Source organism: Rhinichthys klamathensis, unplaced genomic scaffold, assembly GCF_029890125.1.
Source record: "Rhinichthys klamathensis goyatoka isolate OS25496 unplaced genomic scaffold, OSU_Roscu_1.1 h1tg000076l_1, whole genome shotgun sequence".
NCBI classification, from domain to species: Eukaryota; Metazoa; Chordata; class Actinopteri; order Cypriniformes; family Leuciscidae; genus Rhinichthys; species Rhinichthys klamathensis.
The window spans coordinates 2449506-2471933 of record NW_026606618.1 but is presented as its reverse complement, the minus strand read 5'-3'; the positions used below and the strand labels follow the sequence as shown (position 1 = coordinate 2471933).

Below are 22428 nucleotides of genomic sequence, written 5' to 3'. Positions count from 1 at the left end.
TGATGATAAGAAACTTTATCTAAACAAAATTCGTCCTGCACTTAAACAGTTCATATGGATCCATAACGTTTTTTTTCCTGATTAACAGTTAGTTGAAACATTAGCAAGAAGTTTCATTTAGGCCTAATTATTTAACGCTTTCGGGTTATAAATAACCTATTAGGTTTTTTTTAAACATAATAAAGCTTAATGAATAAATCCAAGAATAGCCTACTATTTTAATTAAAATAATAAAATATAAAACAACGGAATATTAATAGGTAGGCCTAATTGTTTTAAAAACGATTTAAAATTAGAAACAAGACAGATAAGCGGACTATTTTCGTTACATTTTGTCTTTTTCATTGCTGCTATATTTAGCCTAAGGTATTTTTAAAATGTATATTTTTATTTATAAGAAAACAGGTCATGATACGTTGCATAAAATCTTAGGCTAAACTAATTTTATTTCATTTTTTGAAGAAAATGGCTGATACGGCCACTTGAGTAGGCCTACATATCCGATATTAAATCATATAATATAGCAATAATTAATTGAGCATGTATTATTATTATTATAAGACTATTTTTAATCTTCGTTTAAAAGTTTTAATAAAAAAGATGTTGCGGAGTCAATGATCTAGGTTTTTCGTTCTGCCATAAATAACGTCAAAAAAACAATTACTAGCCGTTTAATAATTAACCATTTCCTTTCTCGTATATATTGTTGCAACAACCCACTTATAAAATAATCATTATAATTATGCCTTCCATGCATGGTAGCTATTACTTTTTACGCCTATTATTTTCTAAAGTCGCCCTAAATTATAAAAGGGCAGCATTTGTATAATGCATATAAGACCGTCTGAGCGAGAGAGAGATAGAAAAAAAAAAAACATTAAGTTTGATGGATGTTAATGATAAAGCGCTAGCTTGCGCGCGGTCATTATGATGCTGTAAGGTCAGCGCCTCAAAATGTATAGTCTTGAAACAAAATGAAAGACTATTTAACCGAAGCATATGGTTAGAACAATAATTAGAACGAAAGGCCTGTCCCTTCACAAACCAATTCAAATTCTGAATGCAATTCAATTTAAAATGAATTTCCACCTCTTAAATGTCCTTCAGATTTGTATATCACTTCAAGATATTACTGTACCTGCGCAGCCAAAGTCTGAAGTGCATTTAACAGTTTTATAGTGTCTGCTAAAATGTGTTTCAAAACTCATAAAAAGCCAGTCTCTGAATCATTGTTATCTATCCAGCCGACTCCCACAAACACACACAAGTTATTGAGACTCCCTGCATGCTGTATGAGTATACAGGGAGGAGTATTGTACAGGGAGAAGTAAATGAATGAAGTGTTACACTCATCTTTCCTCACTAGCTCTGGCTCCTCCTCCTCCTCCCGACTCCTCAGACTGGCTCTGTATGTGAGCTCCTAGGCCTCCAAAGAAAACAGACACACAAGAAAGGAGGAACCTCTCTTCTGCTCTCCTCACTCCATTCACAGAGCCTGCGAGAACTTGCCCCTGCTGGGACCTCCCAACTGAGCCCCCGTTTTCTCTTCTCCCATTGTGACATGGACTATTCTGGTTGAAAACGATAACACCGTTTTTAACGAAGAGCACTTTTTACTGGCCGTGACCCAACTTCGTCTAGCGATGACACCTTGACTTTGGATTTTAGCACCAAATCGAACTCAAACCAGATCCTCGTTGGACCTCGTCTCTCAGCTGGGCCGTTCAGGTGTTTCAAGTACCCGAAAATGGGTTCCGATGTACGTGACCTCAACACTCTTCTCCCTCCCGTGCCTGCTCTGCCAGGGGGGAACGGTAACTGTGCCCTGCCCGTGAGCAGCACCCCGCAGTGGGCTCCTATGCTGGACTTTCACACCGGCGCACCCTACAGCTCGCTGGCCCCGCACTCCTTCATCAAGCAGGAGCCCAGCTGGGGCACGACCGACCCTCACGAAGACCCTCACTGTGGGCTGAGCGCCTTCACTGTGCACTTCTCTGGACAGTTCACTGGCACTGGGGCCTGCAGGTACGGAGCCTTCGGGGCCCCTACAGCCAGCCAGCCACCACCCACCCAGCCCAGGATGTTCAGCAATAGCCCTTACCTGTCCAACTGCATGGACAGCCAGCCCAGCTCCAGGAATCAGGGTGAGAAACTCCTTTAATGTCACTGTCATTCTGTTCTGGGTCCTTTGTGACATTGTTCCCGAACTGCTATAATTTGTCAATAGATATAAATTTTTTTATTAATTATTAAGGGCACGAATCATCTCATTTTACTGGTATGAGGCCTATAACCTTGCCTATCTTAATTTCAATTTTATTTCTGTCATTCAGTTTAAATGTCTGCTGAACACACGTTTAATTGTCTGCTAAATACACTTTTAACAGTTTTAGTAAAGCTTGTAAAACACCTTTTGAAAAACAAAAGTACTTTATTTTTAGTTGGGATCTTGTATGTCATTCCTCTCAGTTTCATAACATTTTGAATTCGGACCATTTATATTTCTCAACAGTTGGCCTAAAAGTCGATAAGTGTAAACATTCCTATTAATTATTAGGGACAATAAGCACCAAATTTACTGGTATGGGGCCTATAACATGTTTTTTTATTTATTTAAATTGTATTTCAATTATTCAGTTTAAATATGTCTGCTTAATACATGAATTCAATTACATATTAAAGCTTGAAAAAAAAAAACTTTTTGAAAAAACAAAAGTACTTTATTTTTATTTCTTGTATATCATCCCGCTCATCCATTTTATAACATGTTGAAATTGGACCATTTAAATTGCTCAACCATTGGCCTAAAGTCACTCTTAATAAGTTTGATGTAATGTCAAAGTAGTGTACATTTGTTAATGAATTACAATTTATTTGTATTAAAAACAATGCTTTCTAAAAAAAAAAAATTATTTTAATTAAGGAGAACTTCAGTGACAAACTAAACCATTCATGCAAATACAATTATTTTTATAGACAGTTAAAAATAATACAGTTTGTCATATATTTGAGTTTTTTAATGTGAGTAATGAACACAATTTGTACAGTACATTACTATTTTATAGGACAACTTTTGAAGAGAGTGTAGTTTGTCAGGATGTGAGCTTGTTTTAACAGTAATGTAGTAAGTGAGTAAATGCATTCTGTGATTTATCCATCACCAGGGCCATCACCTCACACATATTTGTCTGCCTTGAGTAATTATGTATCTCAATGCTCCTGTATTTGGCAAAACAGTTCCTAGTTATTTTACAGATATGCTCCAAACACCTCATCACACAGGCGTTTAATGCATGTTGGGTCATTGTTGTGTCAGTGTATAATGGACTTTAGGTTACTGGCTTGGGGGTTTCAACTTATGGGATAATAAGGATTTTGCAGTTAGACAAGAAAGAAACATTTTCCTTTTCATGATGACAAATTGCATGAAAACAAAGACGAAAAACTGCACCTGCTAATAATATTAAAAAAAACTGAAAGATTATAATAAAGTAAAACTGATTTCAGATAAGCCAAATGAAAATAAACAATTTGTTAAATGAGATTTCATAAAGTAAATGTACATGTATAGACAAAAATACCATAAATAAATGTCTATTTGAAAACAAGCATAATTCGATAACTATATTATTGGAGACTGTATTTAAAAAAATAACAGACTTTAAAAACATAACATCAAATGATTTTGCACATGTTCCAAAACGTGTTTTTAAGTTATAAATTATACAAAGAAACCTTGGACACCTGAGTTATTGGTTAATAAAATTCAAATTTGATATTATCTATGTATTTCATGACTACATAAATACATTTTCTCCTTCTCTCATTTGTAAACGAATGCCTTACAAAATGACTTGATATTTTGCAGTAACAACTTTAATCCATGTTGCTACTATTTGGTATACATTCCCACATTATATTTAAATATTTTGAAAACAATTAATAAATATATGTTTTTATGTAAAAATTTATTTGAACATATATACTCTGTAAATTATATAATCAATAAGTTATGACAACATATGTTTTTACAGTCAAACCAAAAATTATGCAGACCCCAGATATAATTTTTGATTTTTTTTTTTACTAGTGGGTGGAGGACACTATAGTTAATTTATGCAAGTGAGGATAGCAAGGTGTCTGAATTATTTTTGGTTTTATCAAAATAAGTTAAGCAATTTTCAACCTTTTTATAAGTTATACAAGACTCAACTCATTTTTTAAAGTCAGTTTAATGTAATTCAAGTTGAAATGACTTAAACATCCAAGTTTTAACAGTGCATATGATGAGCAGATTTTGCCCTCAATAATAAAACAAGATCATCAATAATAATAAATAACATCAGACATGAGATCTTGTTGTGGGTGCTTGAGTTACCCCAGACATAGAAGAATTTATTTAAAACACTAACACTCCCTCAGACATCTGATACTTTATAGTTCTAAATTGCATTTGGGAAATCTAAAGTTACAATTAATTGTGGGTGCTGCCACTCTTCACAATATCAGGCCACACTTAGAGCCAGTGACCAGCACCTCACTGACTCCCAGGTTAAAGCTCTTGCTGAGACCTGGTAGGGTGGAAGAGAAATGGTCATCTTTAATGAGTTTTTCTCTCTCTGAGGTGAAAGTGGTTGGCTTGTAATTAATGAAGATGGTGGTGGGAGACCATGATTTATGATGTTACGTCTGACCTGGGGTTAGACCGAGGCATGATTCACCCCCTAAACCTGGTGTCGGCTCTCGGCTACACCGTCCTGCCGGCGTTTGTTTTCCTCTCACAGCTTGTCCGCTCACCCCCGCTGGGCAATGGAGGGGTGATTAGGATCCAAAGAAGAATATTCCTATTATCTGGAGAGTAGCTGTGTGTTTCTGTTAAATTACAGCTACTAGATTTGCTGATGTTGTTTTTATTTCTGACACATATAGAATATACATATTTGCATCTAAAATGCAAAAGTTTGAAGTTTACGGAACAATTAAGCAATTCTAAAATTACTAAAACATAAATGGCATAAGATCTATAGTAGTGGCCAAAACTGACGTCTTCACCCTTTATTCAAATATTATTAAAAAACTGTTAAAGATTTTGTAAGCATATTGTGTTGTACTTGGAGTCAATTGTTTTATTTGTGATAATGCAATGAAACATGCCAAATTGTGCAGACATAATTTTTGGCCAGGCTGTCATACGTTTTATTTTTCTCTGCATTTCTTTTTTGTATAAATGAAACCTCTAGCTGTAGTCTGCCTTTTTTGCTAAATCATTTTGTCAGATAAATACCTTAACCAAGTTTAGTGTTTTGTTCTATCCCTCATTTAAAATATTTAAAAATTCTAAAATATGTTTCTCATATTTTGAACTTGTAGAGACATAACTTTTGGCCATTTATTTGGCCAAATACAATTTAAAAATACTTCTGACTTCATTTATATTTCCATTTCAACTAAAAATATCTGCAGTGTACCAATAATTAGCAAGTTCTAAAATGTCTAAAACAAATGGTATACGATCTAGATTTAAAATATTTTTAAAACGGTTTTAAAATATATATTTAAAATATTTCTGACTTCATTTATATTTCCATCTCAACAGAAAACTTTTGAAGTTTACGGAATAATTAGGCAATTCTAACATTTCTAGAACAGAAGATCTATAGCCTATTTCAAATATATGTAAAACATGTTTTAAAATAATATTTCAAACATTTTTGACTTCATTTATATTATCTGTCCCAGGTTACGGCACAGTTGCTTTTGATGGAGGCACAAACTACGGACACACGCCTTCCCACCACACCTCGCAGTTTCCCAACCATTCCTTCAAACACGAGGACCCCATCACGCAGCAAAGCAACATGGGTAAACACAAACACACCATGCACTAAATTACATTTTATTGTTTGTATAAATGCATTTATTGGAGGAGACTCTAATCTGCAAACACTTTCTGCATGTTTGAGATCCTGCCCTTGCTCTTTGAACTTACATAGCGGTTTCTGTAATGTCATTCAGGGGGCAAGTTGCACAAAACGTCCCATCGCTGAACAGTAAATCAGCCCAAACTCTTCTTTCTCCCCATAGTCCTCTCTGCTCTTATGCACGTCATAATGTTGAAAATCAGCAAACAGCTAACCGGACGATTTGGTGTTCATTGTGCCGCAGTAAATTCTCCCTGAGGTCTCGGTGCTAGTGACCAGAAGACTCTGCAATGTAAGATCCCTTTCGGAATGTTTAGAACTACCATGGGACGCATTCACAATATGGGGGCCGGATGAGCCAAAGCAGCGATTCCTCATTTGCACTCGAAACGGAGAGCGAGGGTTTGCGTGCTTTATGGCTTCAAAGAAACTCAGCCTGTTGTTTTCATAACTGCGAAGTGTACTCGGCTGCGTCTCCATAACCCTCCCTCACGCTCATATTCCCTTTGTAAGCCGGACTACACCACACATGCTCGATCATGCGTTTAGCTGGAACTGCAAAGTTATGATACTCTTAGCATCCAGGCATGGTTATTATTTTCCATGTGGGACTCAAGAAAAACAAAGTGCACAAATGTTCATTCTCGTTAATTTAATTATAGAGGGAATTATTCAAAACAAAATGTATTAAAAATCAAACACAATGTTGTTATCCAAGGTGTGATAGAGGAGAAAAAAATAGAAAAGTTCTTGTTATTTAAGGAAAAAAGTTCAACAATTTTTTCTCTATCTTTAATCACGTCATGTTTATTTATAAGTAATACATTTATTTAAAAACAAAAGAAATTGTCCCAAAGTTCTGTACAACAAGACATGATAAATAAAAAACTGTAAAAAAAAATTATTTAAGTATTTTTTATAATATTTTATTTTTATTTTTTATAGTATTTATATAATGTTTTTATATTAATGCCTCTTAATATAAAATGAATATAAAATAGATAATATTGATATTATTTAGTAAATAATAATAATAACATAATAGATAGATACAACGTGTGTGTGCGCTATGGTAAACCTACATTATGGAGACAAAATGTCCCCACAAAGATGGCAATATCCAAATTCTATTTGGACATTTTTTGATCCCCATGAGAAAAACAGCTTATAAATCATACGAGGTGATGTTTTTTGAAAATGTAAAAGTGCAAGAAGTTTTCTGTGATTGGTAGGTTTAGGGTTAGTGTAAAGGGATAGAATATACAGTTTGTACAGTTTAAAAACCATTATGTCTATGGAAAGTCCCAATAAAACCTGAAAACACAACATGTGTGTGTGTGTATATATGGCCAATACAAAGAGGTATTGGCCAATACATTTGAAATGCTATCAAAGGCTTCTCATTAATATGTGTGTTGCATTTCAGGTGAGCAGCAGTATCCTGTCCCTCCTCCAGTGTACGGTTGTCACACTCCTTCTGACAGCTGTACAGGAAGTCAGGCTCTGCTCCTGAGGAACCCGTACAACAGGTAGGGCTGTCCATCACACAAATAACATCTCAAGGTCTTCGGAAACATGTTCCTCACACGTTTGACTCCTCTCTCTCTGTCTGCTAGACATGTACATCATTGCGCTTCAGATGTTTCTAAAATGCTGCCTTAACAGAAAAACAGACGTCATGCAATTTAATATATATCTTAAAAGATAGGAAAAATGTCCAGACAGGCTACAGACAGTCCAACTGATAGTTGTCAGGACACTCTGGGCGCAGGAAGTTCAAATCCAGTTCTGTTCATTAACCAGGCCTGTGCAACAATCAGAGACACTTCAAAATCTGTTATGGCGGCTCCAAAAAGTCACGCTGCCATTGAGCACGTAGAGGAAGCGGGGAAATTAAGTAACAAGAGGAGGAAAAGGAGGAAAACTTGTTCGTGCAGGATGTTCAAATAAAGTTTCTGCAGGGATTTTTTTTTTAAGTGCATTATCAAAATACACTACGGTTCAAAAGTTTGGGGTCGGTAATATTTTTTTTATGTTTTTAAAGAAGTCCCTTATGCTCACCAAGGCTGCATTTATTTGGTCAAAATAAAGTAAAATTTCAGTGAAATTCACTGATTCTTTTTTAGTCTTCAGTGTCACATGATCCTTCAGAAATCCTTCTAATATGCTGCTCAAGAAAAATGTATTATTATTATTATCATCAATGGGGAAAATAGTTGTGCTGCCTAATATTTTTATGGAAACCGTGATACATTTTTTCCAAGATTCTCTGATTAATAGAAAGTGCAAAATAACAGCATTTATTTGAAATAGAAATCATTTGTTATATAAATGTATGACCTTACTGAATAAAAGTATTAATTTCTATAAAAAATCAAATAAAAATCTTACTAGCCCCAAACTTTTGAATGGTTGTGTAATCCACTGTTAGACAAACAAAAATATTTCTGAAAAATACGAGGAATTTGAGCACTCAAAAAATCCCAAATTACAAGTGTCAGGGGTTAAAAATGCAAAATGGTGTAATTTCATTTGACAGAATCTTGCCAAATCAAAGCTGGGTTCTGTCAAACATGCTTAATTAAGGTCAAGTGCTGAACAGCAGTGTGTACTACGCCAAGACAAACGCTTTAATCCACCACCCGTTTGCACTTTCAGACCAGCTCTGAATTCTTTCATCCTGATAAGTGGTTAACTGTTCTCGGTGGAGTTCCATTCGCAACTTTGTCTAACAGTACGAGTACTACAGCCCCAAAATCATCTCACATTCCTTGAATGCTTTCGCCATGTTGTTTTTCCAGCGCAGAGGGAACATAAAGATTCAAAATAACAGAATTGGGATGATAAGAGGACTCTGACTCAGAGTCAAACTGCATTTTCCAGTTCCTGCTTCTCTGCGTTGTAATAAACAGGCCGCAGTGAGGCGGCTGTGAATCCTCAAATCAAAATGCTGTGCCGCTTTGCAAATCAAATGCCTGGTACCTACAGCCCTGTATTTACACAGGCCTCTAGGTTAAAATGTTTTGTTTTTTTTAGGTAGCACTAGGTGACTGGAATAAAAACATGACCAGATTTTCAAAGTTAAATTAGGTTGTTGTTAATCTCAAAGGCAGATGTAGTGTAAACTATTCACAATCTACAGGCTTCCTGCATCTGCGTCTGGTGCGTCAAAAATGAAAAACAAAGATCCAGACCATGTTGTACAGGGAGTCTACCAGACCAGTGTTATATCTGACCAAACTATTAGTTTTTTTCCGTGTATTTGACTCCGTTTAAAGCAATTTATCAGCTTATGTTTTAAAAAAAAACCTGACATCTTACTCGTGTTAAAACCTGCTATTATTTGAGCTGCAAAGCTGTATAAATCATAATATTACAGTCGTTTTAAGGTTATAGTCATTGTTATGTCATCAAATTGTAAAATTGGATATTACTTTACACACAGAAAAGATGAGTAAGCATTTTTTTGCGCACTAAAACCACTGCACTGTAAAAAATTATATGATCATAAGTTATGACAACATGTTTTTACATTGCTTTAACTCATCAAAATAATTTAAGCAATTTCAACATTTTTTATAAGTTATACAAGATTCAACTAATTTTTTAAAAGTCAGTTTAATGTAATTTAAGTTGAAATTACTTAAACATCCTAGTTGATTGTACTTAAAAAGGCAGGAACTTTTTTTTTTTACAGTGTGACATCAATTCTTCTGTATTATCTACTTAAACTGCAAAAGCTGTATAAATCACAATTTTTTTATAGTCATTTTAAGTTTATGGTCTTAGGCATTACCTTGTCATGGAAATGAATTGTTAAATCTGATATAACTTCACACAGAATAGATTAGTAAGCAATTTTTGCACACTAAAATCATGTTATTGCATATTGTTTACTGTATGTCTTGTGGCTATACTTTTGAAACAGTGAGGATTTTAACATTTACAGTCTGGCTCAATAAGAATATTCTAGGTTAATTTTATGAAAGCACTAACATTAATTCTTCTGTTAAAAACAGCATTATTTGAGCTGCAAAGCTGTGTAAATCATAATTTGTTACAGTCGTTTTAAGGTTTTAGGCACAACATTGTCATTGCAATGAGTTGTAAAACTGAAACTTTACACATAAAAAGACTAGTAAGCAATTTTTGCACACTAAAATCATGTTAACGCAAAATTGTTTACTGTACATGTTGTGACTATACTTTTAAAACAGTGAGGGATTTTAACATTTACTTTTGGCTCCATTTAACTCAATGTAATGCCATAATGCCATAATGCCATAAATGCTGTTGATTGAATATGCCTTTAATTTAAAGTTATCATTATTGAAATAGTCCTGAAACATTTTTAACACGCATGTAAAAGGGCCATATGGCATAATTGTATTTTCTCAAAACAAACTCTTGATGCTGAAATGCTGTTATGTTCGTTCAACAGTGAAGCAAGCACAGTACCAGGTACCAGTTCATACCGTCGTATACTGTTGCCTGTCTATGATGAAACACTATGATGTCAGAGTTGCTGTAGATAAATCCAAACTATGTGTTTGGGTGAGCACCTGGCAGGGTAACTAATGGTTCTACGGACAGGCTTTTAATAACGTATGGCAGGTTTTTGGTCAGAGGGATGACCTGATTAACTGATCACCCCGGTGGTGTGGGTAAACTCCTTTTTTTTTCTGCGCTTATGACACATTCATTCGCTGTTACCCAGGATGCCTTTGTCAAAAAGGCTATTTTTCATCCACACATTCTTTACACGTGACAGTGGTTGCTGGTTTTTAATATTAAGTGAGCTTGTTGTAAAGGAAAATACTGTACATGCATATTTTCTCAAATAGTGTTTCTGTTGTTTTCAATCCCAGCAGCGATAATTTATATCAAATGGCGTCACAGTTGGAGTGCATGGGGTGGAATCCTGTCAACCCTTTGGCATCCACTATAAAGAGGTAGGTCGACGTGACCCGCTCCTGTCATGTAGGAAATTCTTCTGTGATTTGGATAAGCACACATTTGCTTCAGCTAAGAGAAGAGAAGGACTTATAATAGGCTTCGTTTGAGCTGGTGCTTAATATGATAATAGGTCTGAATGCAAGTTGAATTATGTGTGCAAACCACATCGGTTTGGGTTCTGTTTCTTCTATGGTACATTGCCATGGATGTCAGAAAAGCCATTTTAAATTCATTGCAAATAGTTGAACACTGGCCAGAGCATTCATTAGGCATTCTTACAGAAAACTGTTCTAAAATATTGTGACAGTTTCCTGCGCTACTTAGTTAACTGAATCAACAACGCGAAACAAAGCATGATCAATGTAGTCCGATACGAATTAAAGCTGCAAGCAGCGTTGAACGGGCCCTCGCACTGGTGCCAACGCCATCCGGTGGCCTTAAGAAAACAGTGAACGGTGGGCAATATGTATTTAAATGGTTAATATAGGAGGACTATGTCAAAGTCATTTATATGTACCACAGTTCCTGCTACCAGCTGGTGGTGCTGTGTCTATAACTAAATATTGCATATGTAGATGTCTTCAGGCCAGGACTTTTAGGAAAATGTTTGGGGCAGATTAGACATTGAGTTACAACTTCCTGTTTCATGGCATTAATAATTTGCTTTAACCCTAGCTAAGTGTTGCTAGCATGGCGTCTCTGTTTCCTTCCACTGTAGAGAAATTAAGTCAAAATATCCCAGTAACGGCCGATTACGTCATTCAGAGCCAGAGTTTGCGCAGTAGTGATCCTGAGGTTGAGCCGCGGTATCAAGGTTCTGTCCACACTCTCACTCAGACTCAAACCTATTGGAAAAACGTATGCGTGAAGAACTACCTAAAACGACAGAAACCATCTTTCTGAAAATTATTTGAAGTGTAATTGGCGATCGAAATGCTTTGGCTTCACTTTTCAGGACTTGTGCGGCCCACTTGGGTTTAGCATGTTTGTAGCATCTTGCTACTAGCATGTTTAACATTTGATATCATATTTTAATATTGTTTTAAAATGTTAGGAGTGCATTGCAGTGTAAAACATGTCACTTCCTGTTGCCATATCTTCAGGCCATGACTTTTAAGAAACATGAAGATTGGGCCTACAAGTAACAACTTCCTCTTTCATGTACTCAGATTACAATACGAATGACTCTTATAAGAAGGCTTTTTCGTAGTGAAACAAAAACATACACCTCATCAGTGTAGTCTGATTCTGAACTCTTGTAAATGATTCTAATGAGTCGGTTCTTTTTAGTGAATCAAAAACTGACAGCGCAACCAGTGTAGTCTGATTCCTAAATGGATGACTCTTATGAGCCAGCTCTTTTCAGTGCATCACAAACATACTAGTGCAGTCCGACTGAACGAATTACTTCTGATTCTTTTTAGTCAATCAAACACATACAGCTTAAAACTAACTTTGAGACCAAGAATGCGTTTTTCAGCAATATTTTAGTGTGTTTAAAAACAAAGCGCAGTGTAGTCTGATTCCCCCAAGCAAAAATCTTTTCCCCTCAACTTTCTTCTCATCTTTCTGTTTGTGCCAGAGAGTAGAGTGTGCACATACAGAATTAGCCTCTGTTTTGTCTGGCTAGAGAATGATATCCTGCCATATATTTCTGCCAGTGGCACCTCAGCCTTGACCAGGCCGAGCGCCGGCCCGCCGGGAGGAAGGGAGCCGTGCAGGGGGGAGGTGGAAGTGCATCAGTGCACAATGGGACAGCCTCTACTCCCCCTGGGACCCAAGCGAGAATCCGCAGTCACGTTCGGCCAGGCGGGGAGGAGGCTGTGACCTCTTTCCAGCCTCTCTGAAAGAGTCAGTGGAGCCCTGGGTGACGGAATGATTCATGTGCTGATAAATGAGAAGGACGGTGCTGGTTTCGGTTGAGGAAAAATCAGACACGCTGATCGATCCCAAGGGGGCTGCCATGGAAGCGTTGCTGTGGCTCCTCAATCCAAACTTAATCATTCCTATATACATCCAACAATCTAAAGCTCTTCGCATTCCTCCAAATCCCATGTCTGTCACAAGACCAAGGTGGTTCGGCTTGGGTGAATGAATGAACTGTGAGAAGATTTACTGCAGGATGCTGTTTTGAACTGTCTTTCTGTCTGGCTGGTCTTGCATAGAGACAAAGAGAACTTTATACCTCATGAACTGTTACACAAAATTCGTGAAATTTTGTTCAAGCAAGGCAAAGATCTTCGCAGTAACATAATGTGTGGTCTTTTCTCCAAAGGGGAAACATGGTCTGAATTGTCCTGAGAAACATGTATTTACAGCGCGACGTAAAAAGGCATACCGTTGAGGTTCAGGCAGAAGTTCAACAGTGAGCAAGACCATACATTCCCCATTCATCTCTCTGACTGGCCCTACCTCAAATGTTTAGGGCAAAAATATTGCTCTTTGAAACAGGGAGCAATTTGCCCCAATGTCAGGATGAGTTACAAAGACATGAATCTGTGTATTTTATGGCTAGCAATGCCCTCTATATGTCATCCAAACTTTGTGAAATAATGCATGGAGAGATTTAGGAAGGACTTTATCTGCTGTCGTACATAAGTAGGAAAGTTATGAGGTAGAATTACATTTTGTGAAGAGCTGCTATAGCTTGGAGCAGTTTTTGACGTTTTTACATGCATCAAAAAGCATGTCTTAGTGAAATACTAGTTATCATTGCAATTAACTATAAAGTTTAAGACAAACAGGTATAGACACAAATTAAATTGTTCATTAAATGTATATTCAATTATTGTTTTTCCTCAACAAATAACAGATCTCCACACTACTTTAATCAGTATTTTGTCTTATTTTTTAGTAAAAATAGCTGATACTATGACTTGTTTTCCATGTAAAAAAAAAAAAGTACAAATGTACAAAAATGTTTTTATTTAAAGATTTTTTAATATCATAAGAAATCTCTTATGCTCACCAAGGTTACATTTATTTGATAGAAAATACAGTAAAAACAGTAATATTGTGAAATTGTATTACAGTTAAAATAACTTCAGAAATCATTCTAAAATGCTGAAAATAATAAGAAAGATTTCTTATTATTATCAATGTTGACAACAGGTGTGCTGCTTGATATTTTTGTGGAAATGTGATGCATTATTTTTCTGGATTTTTTGATAAATAGAAAGTTTAAAAAAAAGCATTTGAAATAGAAATATTTTGTAAAATTATGAAAACTGTCGCTTTTGATAAATGTAATGCATCCTTGATTAATATTGTATTCATTTTTTTAATCTCACTGATCTCAAACTTTTAAACATTTGCATTTTTCCCATGTTTTAAAAGTCACAAAATGTTATCACATTATTTATACTTATAGCAAACAGTTTGCATTTCCAGTTCTCTGAAAAAGCTCACTTTATTCCATCTGATCACAATAACGAAATATTCTCCCCTCTGAACACAAACAGTCATGCAGGAGGGTATGAGAGCGACCCCAGCACACCCATGGTCTACAGCTGCAGCACGCAGTACCGCATCCACACCCACGGTGTCTTCAGAGGCCTTCAGGTCAGTATCTCTAACTCACGGCACACTTGAGTTCACTCCCAGGACACACTAAGATTCTTTGTGCTCTTGGGATGTGCTCACATTGGGCCAAGGTCAGGCCACGGCGTACAAAGTCACACAGGGACTGAATACTCAACCCTTAATCAAAAGGTTGATTATACAACTTGCTAAAATGAATAACTCAAAAAGAAAAGATTTAGAAGTGTGATAAAGTGCCTTAAATAACTAATTTAAAAAAAAGAGACAAATGTAATTTAAAAAGAAGGTGCTGAAGAGAACCATCTGACGCAATGAGAAGGCTATGCGAGAGGAAGCAGGCCCCTGCCAAAATAGCTGAGAGATTTGAAAGGCATTTCAGGATGAAAAGCGAAGAGGAATCACTTAAAAAAGTCCATTAGCCGTAAAGCTGCAGTTTCCAGTTGCCTGCTGCTCATGCATATAAATCATTAGCTCTTAATTAATGTCTGTCAGCGGACTTAAAGCAGTAAAAGAGGAGATACTCCAGAGCTGCTCTTGTTCAGAATGGGATGCTTTTCTTCACTTCTCTGTTTACTCTTTCTTTTCTTATTGTGTAAATGCGTGAATTTTTCAGCTAGGGGCGGGGGGATGGGGGGGGGGGGGGGGGGGGTAGATAGATAGATGGACGGATGGATTGATGGATGGATAGATAGATAGATAGATAGATAGATAGATAGATAGATAGATAGATAGATAGATAGATAGATAGATAGATAGATAGATAGATAGATAGAAAAGTGACAGACAGATATATAGATGTTTGCGAATGTATACAATACATTAGTTAAAATTGATCATTTAGAACAGCTAATCTGAACGAAACTGTCACATACAAATCAGACGTAGCATGCTAGCCCGCTGGGGTGTATTGCCTAGCCTGCTGTGTTATCATCCCCGTGGGGTCAATATATAAGTCTGGCACTACAGCAGTAGAACAGTTTTAGTAATTTACTTATCAATAACACTTAACACTCATTCATTTCCATGCCAGCGTACGGAAACGCCATTATGCTAAGCACTAGTTAATTAAGAGCAGATGGGCTTTAGCAGTGGGCAAATGAGGGAAACGGGAGGAACAGGGGGAGTGAAGCAGTGAAATAAGGTCTGCCTAACGTCCGTGACTAACCGTTCACAGTTTGAGCTCATATCAGTAGCATGGGTAAATCTGAATAATCATTTCACAGCTAATTCTGCAGTAATGAACCGATTGGGCATGCTAATCATTAGCGGTTTTCTGCATGGGCAGTGGGTTTGGATGTCTTGTTTGGTGCTCAAGCGTTTGCTGTAGCACGAATTGAATGTTGTCGACTTTCTCACAGGATGTGCGGAGAGTACCGGGCATTACACCCGCCATTGTGCGTTCATCTGAGACCAACGAAAAAAGGCCGTTCATGTGCGCCTACCCGGGCTGTAACAAAAGATACTTTAAACTTTCTCACTTACAGATGCACAGTCGTAAACACACAGGTAAGACAACCCACAAATGTTATTAATTACCATTAGCACAAATGCTAAGGTCATCATTAACATGTTTGGTTGTATTAAACTCATAGGGGAGAAACCCTATCAGTGTGACTTCACAGACTGTGGTCGCAGGTTCTCCAGATCAGACCAGCTAAAACGACACCAGAGAAGACACACAGGTTTGCGCCTCTGTCCCTTATTATTTCTGTCTTCCTGTTTTCCCTCTAGTAGTTCCTTGTAGCAAATGAAACTATTCGGTAAGGGACACAAACGATTCGAACTTCAGATCTAAGCCCTCTTGTGAAGAAGAAGTACTGTTTATCATACTTTTTACATGAATACTTGTTACGGAGATTTATTGATTTTTGGATTTCCCAGAATCCCCAAACTCGCATGCTGAATTTGGACCCGCATACTAGCATACTACTCTTACTAGTTCTGCCATAGAAAGATATGGTAAAATTAGAGTAGTATAGCATGCGAATTCACCAATAGAAACACATGCAAGTAGAATCATGCTAATGATGCTAATTCCTCATATCTTTGTTATCACATACAAAAAGGTGTGATAACACAGTCTGCAGTTGTCGACTTAAGGTCGGCTAAATGTTTACATTTTCACTCGCGTTCCAAGTGTGTGAAAACATTACAGTTTTAGGAGTTAACATTTAGCACAAGTGTTTGCTGATGTATTGCTATCTGGCCGGACTCTCTTTGGACATTGATCTCACATACTTAATACAAGACGATTTTTTCTCTCTGACACATTTTGGCATGGTCTCTCTACTGTAGCCTGTACCCGTTCTCTCCTTGTGTGTGTGAGTGTGACCACACTTGTATGTTCCTGTGTGTGTGTAGGCGTTAAGCCATTCCAGTGCGAAACCTGTCAGAGAAAGTTCTCACGGTCAGACCACCTTAAGACCCACACCCGGACACATACAGGTAAAACAAGTGCGTAAACCTTTTCATTTTTTCATGATTTGCTCCTCTCTTTCCACTCTTTGAATAGTTGAAGATTTAGAGGTCACCTTTATTTAGCATTATGTTATCAGTTTGTATTCAAAAGTGAATGCTAGAAAAATCAGTTTATAACTGAATTGCAGTGGTTCTTAACTATGGATAGACTACGGAGCGCCTAAAGGGACATAGTGGTGGAAAAAATATGGGATGGGAGGAAAAAAATAATATTTCAATGCTTTTTGCATTCTCTCGTAAAAGCTTTGAATTCCCCCGAGAAACCTCTGAGTTCCTCTGAGAAACTTTGCATTCACTCGCAAAGAACTCAAAAAGTTTGCGAGCAAATGCAAAGTTGCTCGGATGAGCTCAAACATTTTTCAAGTAAACGCAAAGTTTCATGAGGAAACTCAAAACATTTGCAAGAGAATGTAAAAGCATTGAAATATAATTTTTCCTCCCATCACATTTTTTTTTTTTTAACATCACTGTCCCTTTAGGGGCTTTTAATAAAGATGATAAAATATATTTTTTATATATATTTTCTCAAATAAATGTGTGACTATTGAGATCAGAAAACAAATTTGGCATAAATATAATGGATACATATAATACATAAATGAAACATATTGAAATATATCATCGATCTTAAAACGGATTTTTCAATCGTGAATCATTTGTTATAAGGATAAATTTAGTACTGAATTAATGGAGAGGTTGTGTGGCGTCATTCGTGGCAAAAGTTTAAAAAAAAAAGTCCTAAAAATAAGACTTTTATTACTATTATCATAAATAGCACAGGCCCAACAATATACAAAATTATTGCTATAACTAAAGGCTTTGTAGGAAAATTCTGATTTCTGAATATATTGAATTTTAATGTATTTCAATGTTTTTGGACAAGTGGCTGATGAATTTCTACCAATTTTCAACCAAAAAACAAACATCATATAATTAGTGTTTTCTCCTTTTAATAAGTAGATTAATTATTTAAATAATATTTTATTTATTTTGTTTTATTATGATTTGTTATCCAATACACAATGATATACTTAGCTGCATTTTATTGTTTGCATTAAGCAAAATTTATATGATCTTTTTAAAAAATGTATATAAAATGTATATAACTTTTTTTTGAGAAATATAGGAAATAGAACACACCAATGTTATAGGTGACCTCAATATTATTTAATAATGCTGCTATTCCTTACTGCTCTCTACTTTTACCTCCGATTCCATCCTAATGTTTGTATCTTTTTCTCTCTCTCAGGTGAGAAACCCTTCAACTGCAGATGGCCAAACTGTCAGAAGAAGTTTGCCAGGTCTGATGAGCTTGTCCGGCACCACAATATGCACCAGAGGAATCTGACGAAGCTGCAGCTGGCCATCTGAGCCGTGTCCCATTGGCAGTGGCTCCTCCTGGGTGCTGGTGCGGCCCCGTCCCAGAGCATAAACTGCAGCTTGTTTAAGGAAAAGCAAAAGTCTGTTTTCCTTTATAATAGTTCAGGTGATGGAGTTGCAAGACAAGGCAACAGTACTCTTTATCTGCATGTGCAGCGCCCCCTAGAGGCAGCTCGCAACGGGCCCTTATAAAACACTACAATGGTGTCAATGTACAAGCATCTGTTTCCAGTGAGGAAACCTTACGTCTTTTAATACGATTTTGAGATTTGGGATGTGAAATATTATGTATCTAACAATTAATTAAGTAGTGTTTAGACTAATTTATTATGTTTGTTGTAAATTAAACTCTTCAAACTATCCGTCCTCAACATGTTGTATCTGGAATTGTAAAACTCTCTCCACTGAAGTGCTCATCCATGCTGTTTGTAAAAATACACTCTTTTTGACCTTACCAGTTAATTTATGAGTAGGTCACACTGGTTATGTGGCTGAGCGATTGTGGTCAAGTTGTAAATATTAGTTTCAATCCTCAGCCAAAACACACCAAAAAAAAAAAAATCTAGGCAAAATTCTGTTTATGGGAAATGTGACACATAAGTAACGGAAAGAAATGTGAAACATATTTGGATGGAAGTTTTTTTTTAATGAGCTTTATTTGTATGTGTGTCGTATATATCTGTTATCGACAGTCATTCTTTTTTTATTTTGTAAAAAAAATAAACTTTTGGCATTAACTTGCCAAAAAATGTGAAGCACCGATTCTGCTCTGAATTAATGTTTATTTTTATTTTATGAAGATAAATCTTCAAATTATGACTTAATAAATATTTGCTCATTTTTGATTTTGGGCTTTATTTTATAAATCTGCAGGTAATTTATCATAAATTAATTTGTCTGTATATTTTCTTTAGCAAAGTAAGTGATTGTTCTTCAGATATATACCGGTAGTATAAGGGACAACAGGTTCAGTTTCCCCTCACAATTAAAGGTGCTTAAATCCATAGACAGTAAAAGTAAAAGCTTAAATCCAGTGATTTGCATATAGTAAAGGTGATTTGCCGTCCAGCATGGCGTCGTCACGTGGTCGTGGTCACGTGTTTGCAAAGGAAATTCAGAAACCCTTGTTATTAGCGAGCGACACCGGTGGCCGTTAAGTGAACTGGAGCCAGCAATTTATTGCTCGTGCTGCTCAAGTAGCACTCGTGTAACGGTAAAGAGACTGAATGTTATTCAAGGCCCCGATATAATGACGGCAAAGTTCTTTTTTTGTTCTTCGCTTAGAAGTAAAAAGAAGTTGGAAATACCTTTGCAGTCATCTCGACGCCGTCCACGCGGCTGAGAACGACGTTTATGAAAATATGTCCTGCGCGCTTTTCAGTAACAAAATAAACACAACAAAAATGACAGCGGTGAGAAAACCAAGAAAGCATCTGATCATAGCGATGTGGATGTTTGCAGCAGCATTGGGATTCACCGGCATCATGTTGACAGATGAGGTAACTATTATTAGACTGTTGATATTTTGATTGTAGAGTAGGCTAGTAGGCCTATGACTATAGATCTCTTGGTATGTGAGAGTTTGAATTAATACCTTCTTTCTTTGCGTGACACATTGACATTAGAGTAACGTTAGCTACAGAATGGCTCTTTTGATCGACATTATGCTGAACATTGTAGCCTATAATTTCACGTGTCAACGGAAGAGAGGCTCTCTTTTGATTTTCCCGGCAAAAACGTCCCGACTCCTTCACATAAAAATCAGTCTACAGTACAGGCTTCATAGACAACATAGGAAGAACATAAAAGTTTCCTTGTAAGCTGTTAAAGGAGAACTCTGGCGCAAAATGAACCTTTGGTCTAATTACACATTGTTACCTAGTCAACCGTTATCTGAGATTTGTTTTCATGATTATCGAATGTAAATAGTTTTATCTCTAAAAACAGTTTAGCCTATAAAGCTAGTATAACGCTAGTATATTGGGCATAGTGTAATGACAAATAAAAATCGCTTGTTAATACCACTAACAAGGCTGAAAATAGCCCCATACTAACACGGTAGCATAATGAGGGTCCCTACCTTCAAACCGAAGCATTGAGAACTTTGTCAGTGTCCAGACAGTTTAATAAGAAGATATTTTAAACATACAGTCAACTTCGCGAATACAGACAGGAGCCATCTTTGAAATACAGCCTTTACCAGTCGATCTACGAACGCCGATCCAAGTGCTCTGGTGAGAATGTGAACGAGCTATAAGTTGTGATAAGGTGAGCGCGAACAGCAGGCTTGGATCGGCGTTCGTAGATCGACTGGTAAAGGCTGTATTTCAAAGATGGCTCCTGCCTGTATACGCGAAGTTGACTGTATGTTTAAAATATCTTCTTATTAAACTGTCTGGACATTGACAAAGTTCTCAATGCTTCGGTTTGAAGGTAGGGACCCTCATTATGCTACCGTGTTAGTGTGGGGCTATTTTGAGCCTTGTTAGTGGTATTAACAAGCGATTTTTATTTGTCATTACACTATGCCCAATATACTAGCGTTATACTAGCTTTATAAGCTAAACTGTTTTTAGAGATAAAACTATTTACATTCGATAATCATGAAAACAAATCTCAGATAACGGTTGACTAGGTAACAATGTGTAATTAGACCAAAGGTTCATTTTGCGCTGGAGTTCTCCTTTAACACATTGCCAATGAAATTGCGATTAGCCTAAAAATCATTAAAATTCACTTAGATATAGGGCCTAGGATCATAAAAAAAATATTGGAAATAGAACCTACAATCACATTCTGTTTCATTCAACTAAGGCCTCCCTTCAACCATACATTCTCTATATTAAAACACCCATGAAAATGTACAGCTATCTGCTGATATTTTATCTTTATCTGGAGCCAAAGTTGTGGCCGTCTAGCCTTTTCCATCTTAAACAATTTGCTTGGCCCCCAGTGCTGCGTAAATCAGTGAGCTTCTCCACCCTATTACTCATGCTGAAAAGTCCCGCTATATCTCACAGAGACAGTGCTTAATCTCTGTCCTAGATTTTGGTCCGAGTGCCCTTTGAAGGCGATGTGGCTGCTTTGTGTAACTCCGGCACAGTCCACTTCCAATGGACTCTGGGTGCGTTTTTACTCGCCACTTCAAATTGAAAGAGTAATTGGTCTTGAAATGGAGATCTTCAAATGGGGGCAGGCGAATGGAACTTTAGCATCGCACCAGCTTGAAATGACCAATGACTACCAGTCTTGTGTTTGATTTTTGTTGGCCAAGGGCCCCAAGGCAGGGGACATAATGGGTTTGGGGTCAAAACAAATGATAGACGAAGCCTGCGATTCTGTTTTTATCTCAGTTTCTCCTTCTCTCTATATGTGTACCTTCATTTTTCCCTCAGATGACTGTAAAAAAAAACCCTGCTAATCAGCGGCCTGTTTTTTGGCTCTGATACCACAAGATGAAAGAAACTCACACTCTCACTGATCCTTCGAAACGCTGATAAAAGTTTGACTCCAGTCTTTAGTCTTGAAGTTTTAGGGGCATCTCAGGCCCGTCAAAACTCTCAAAAGGAGCGTTAGTTTGATATAGACATGCAGCGGTTGAAGAATGTCTCCAAAATAAAGTGTGTGTTGATGCACGGCAGTCTTTTTCAATTTTACCTCCATCTTTCTCAAAGCGAGTATTCAAAAAGCCTTCTTGGAAAGCTTAAAGTGATTCCATCCATCCAGTACCTTTCCCATAGAAGACAACCTTTTGTGACTTTCCAAAATAAACAAAAGATGCTTCGCATATAATATCGAATGTAAGTGAGGTTTTAGGCTCAATATTCTATTGTGTATGTTAGATTAAGCTCGCATGTGATTTAAAGTAAGGCCTATATTATATATTTTATTACATATTTCAAATAAATGCTGTTATTTTGAACTTTCTATTCGTCAAAGAATCCTGAAAAAAGAGTGCGAAATGTTGACATTGAACATGCTAAATCTCGTAAATCACAATTCAGTTCAATTCTCAACACTTTAACATTATTATACATTATTCACAAAACATACCAATCGATTAGAAACTACAGAGAGTGACGAGTTCAGGAGGAAAGATGTCGTCACACAAGAGAAGGTCTACATCTGAGTCTTGATAACACCTGGAGCTGCT

General features: G+C 36.6%; 1 protein-coding gene across 5 annotated transcripts; it reads left to right on the top strand.

Annotated features, from left to right (window-relative positions):
- The first annotated feature begins 1394 nt into the window (after positions 1-1394).
- Positions 1395-18646, top strand: wt1a (WT1 transcription factor a). Of its 5 annotated transcripts, none has more exons than XM_056250938.1 (9): positions 1395-2144; positions 5740-5862; positions 7348-7450; positions 10793-10873; positions 14339-14438; positions 15776-15923; positions 16010-16099; positions 16779-16862; positions 18145-18646. In XM_056250938.1, exons 1-9 carry the CDS (start codon positions 1748-1750, stop codon positions 18264-18266), a joined length of 1248 nt encoding a protein of 415 aa, XP_056106913.1. In that variant the 5' UTR covers positions 1395-1747; the 3' UTR covers positions 18267-18646. The 5 variants fall into 5 exon arrangements, with proteins under 5 accessions (XP_056106913.1, XP_056106911.1, XP_056106912.1 ...); XM_056250936.1 differs by having other exon boundaries at positions 1397-2144; positions 16779-16871; XM_056250937.1 differs by having other exon boundaries at positions 1397-2144; positions 10790-10873.
- The last annotated feature ends 3782 nt before the right edge of the window (positions 18647-22428 follow it).

Coding starts and splice junctions, on each gene's coding strand:
- wt1a (XM_056250934.1), top strand. CDS start 1,748: ATGGGTTCCGATGTACGTGACCTCAACACTCTTCTCCCTCCCGTGCCT. Junction 5,863..7,347: donor CACGCAGCAAAGCAACATGG/GTAAACACAAAC, acceptor GTTGCATTTCAG/GTGAGCAGCAGTATCCTGTC. Junction 16,872..18,144: donor GACACATACAGGTAAAACAA/GTGCGTAAACCT, acceptor TCTCTCTCTCAG/GTGAGAAACCCTTCAACTGC.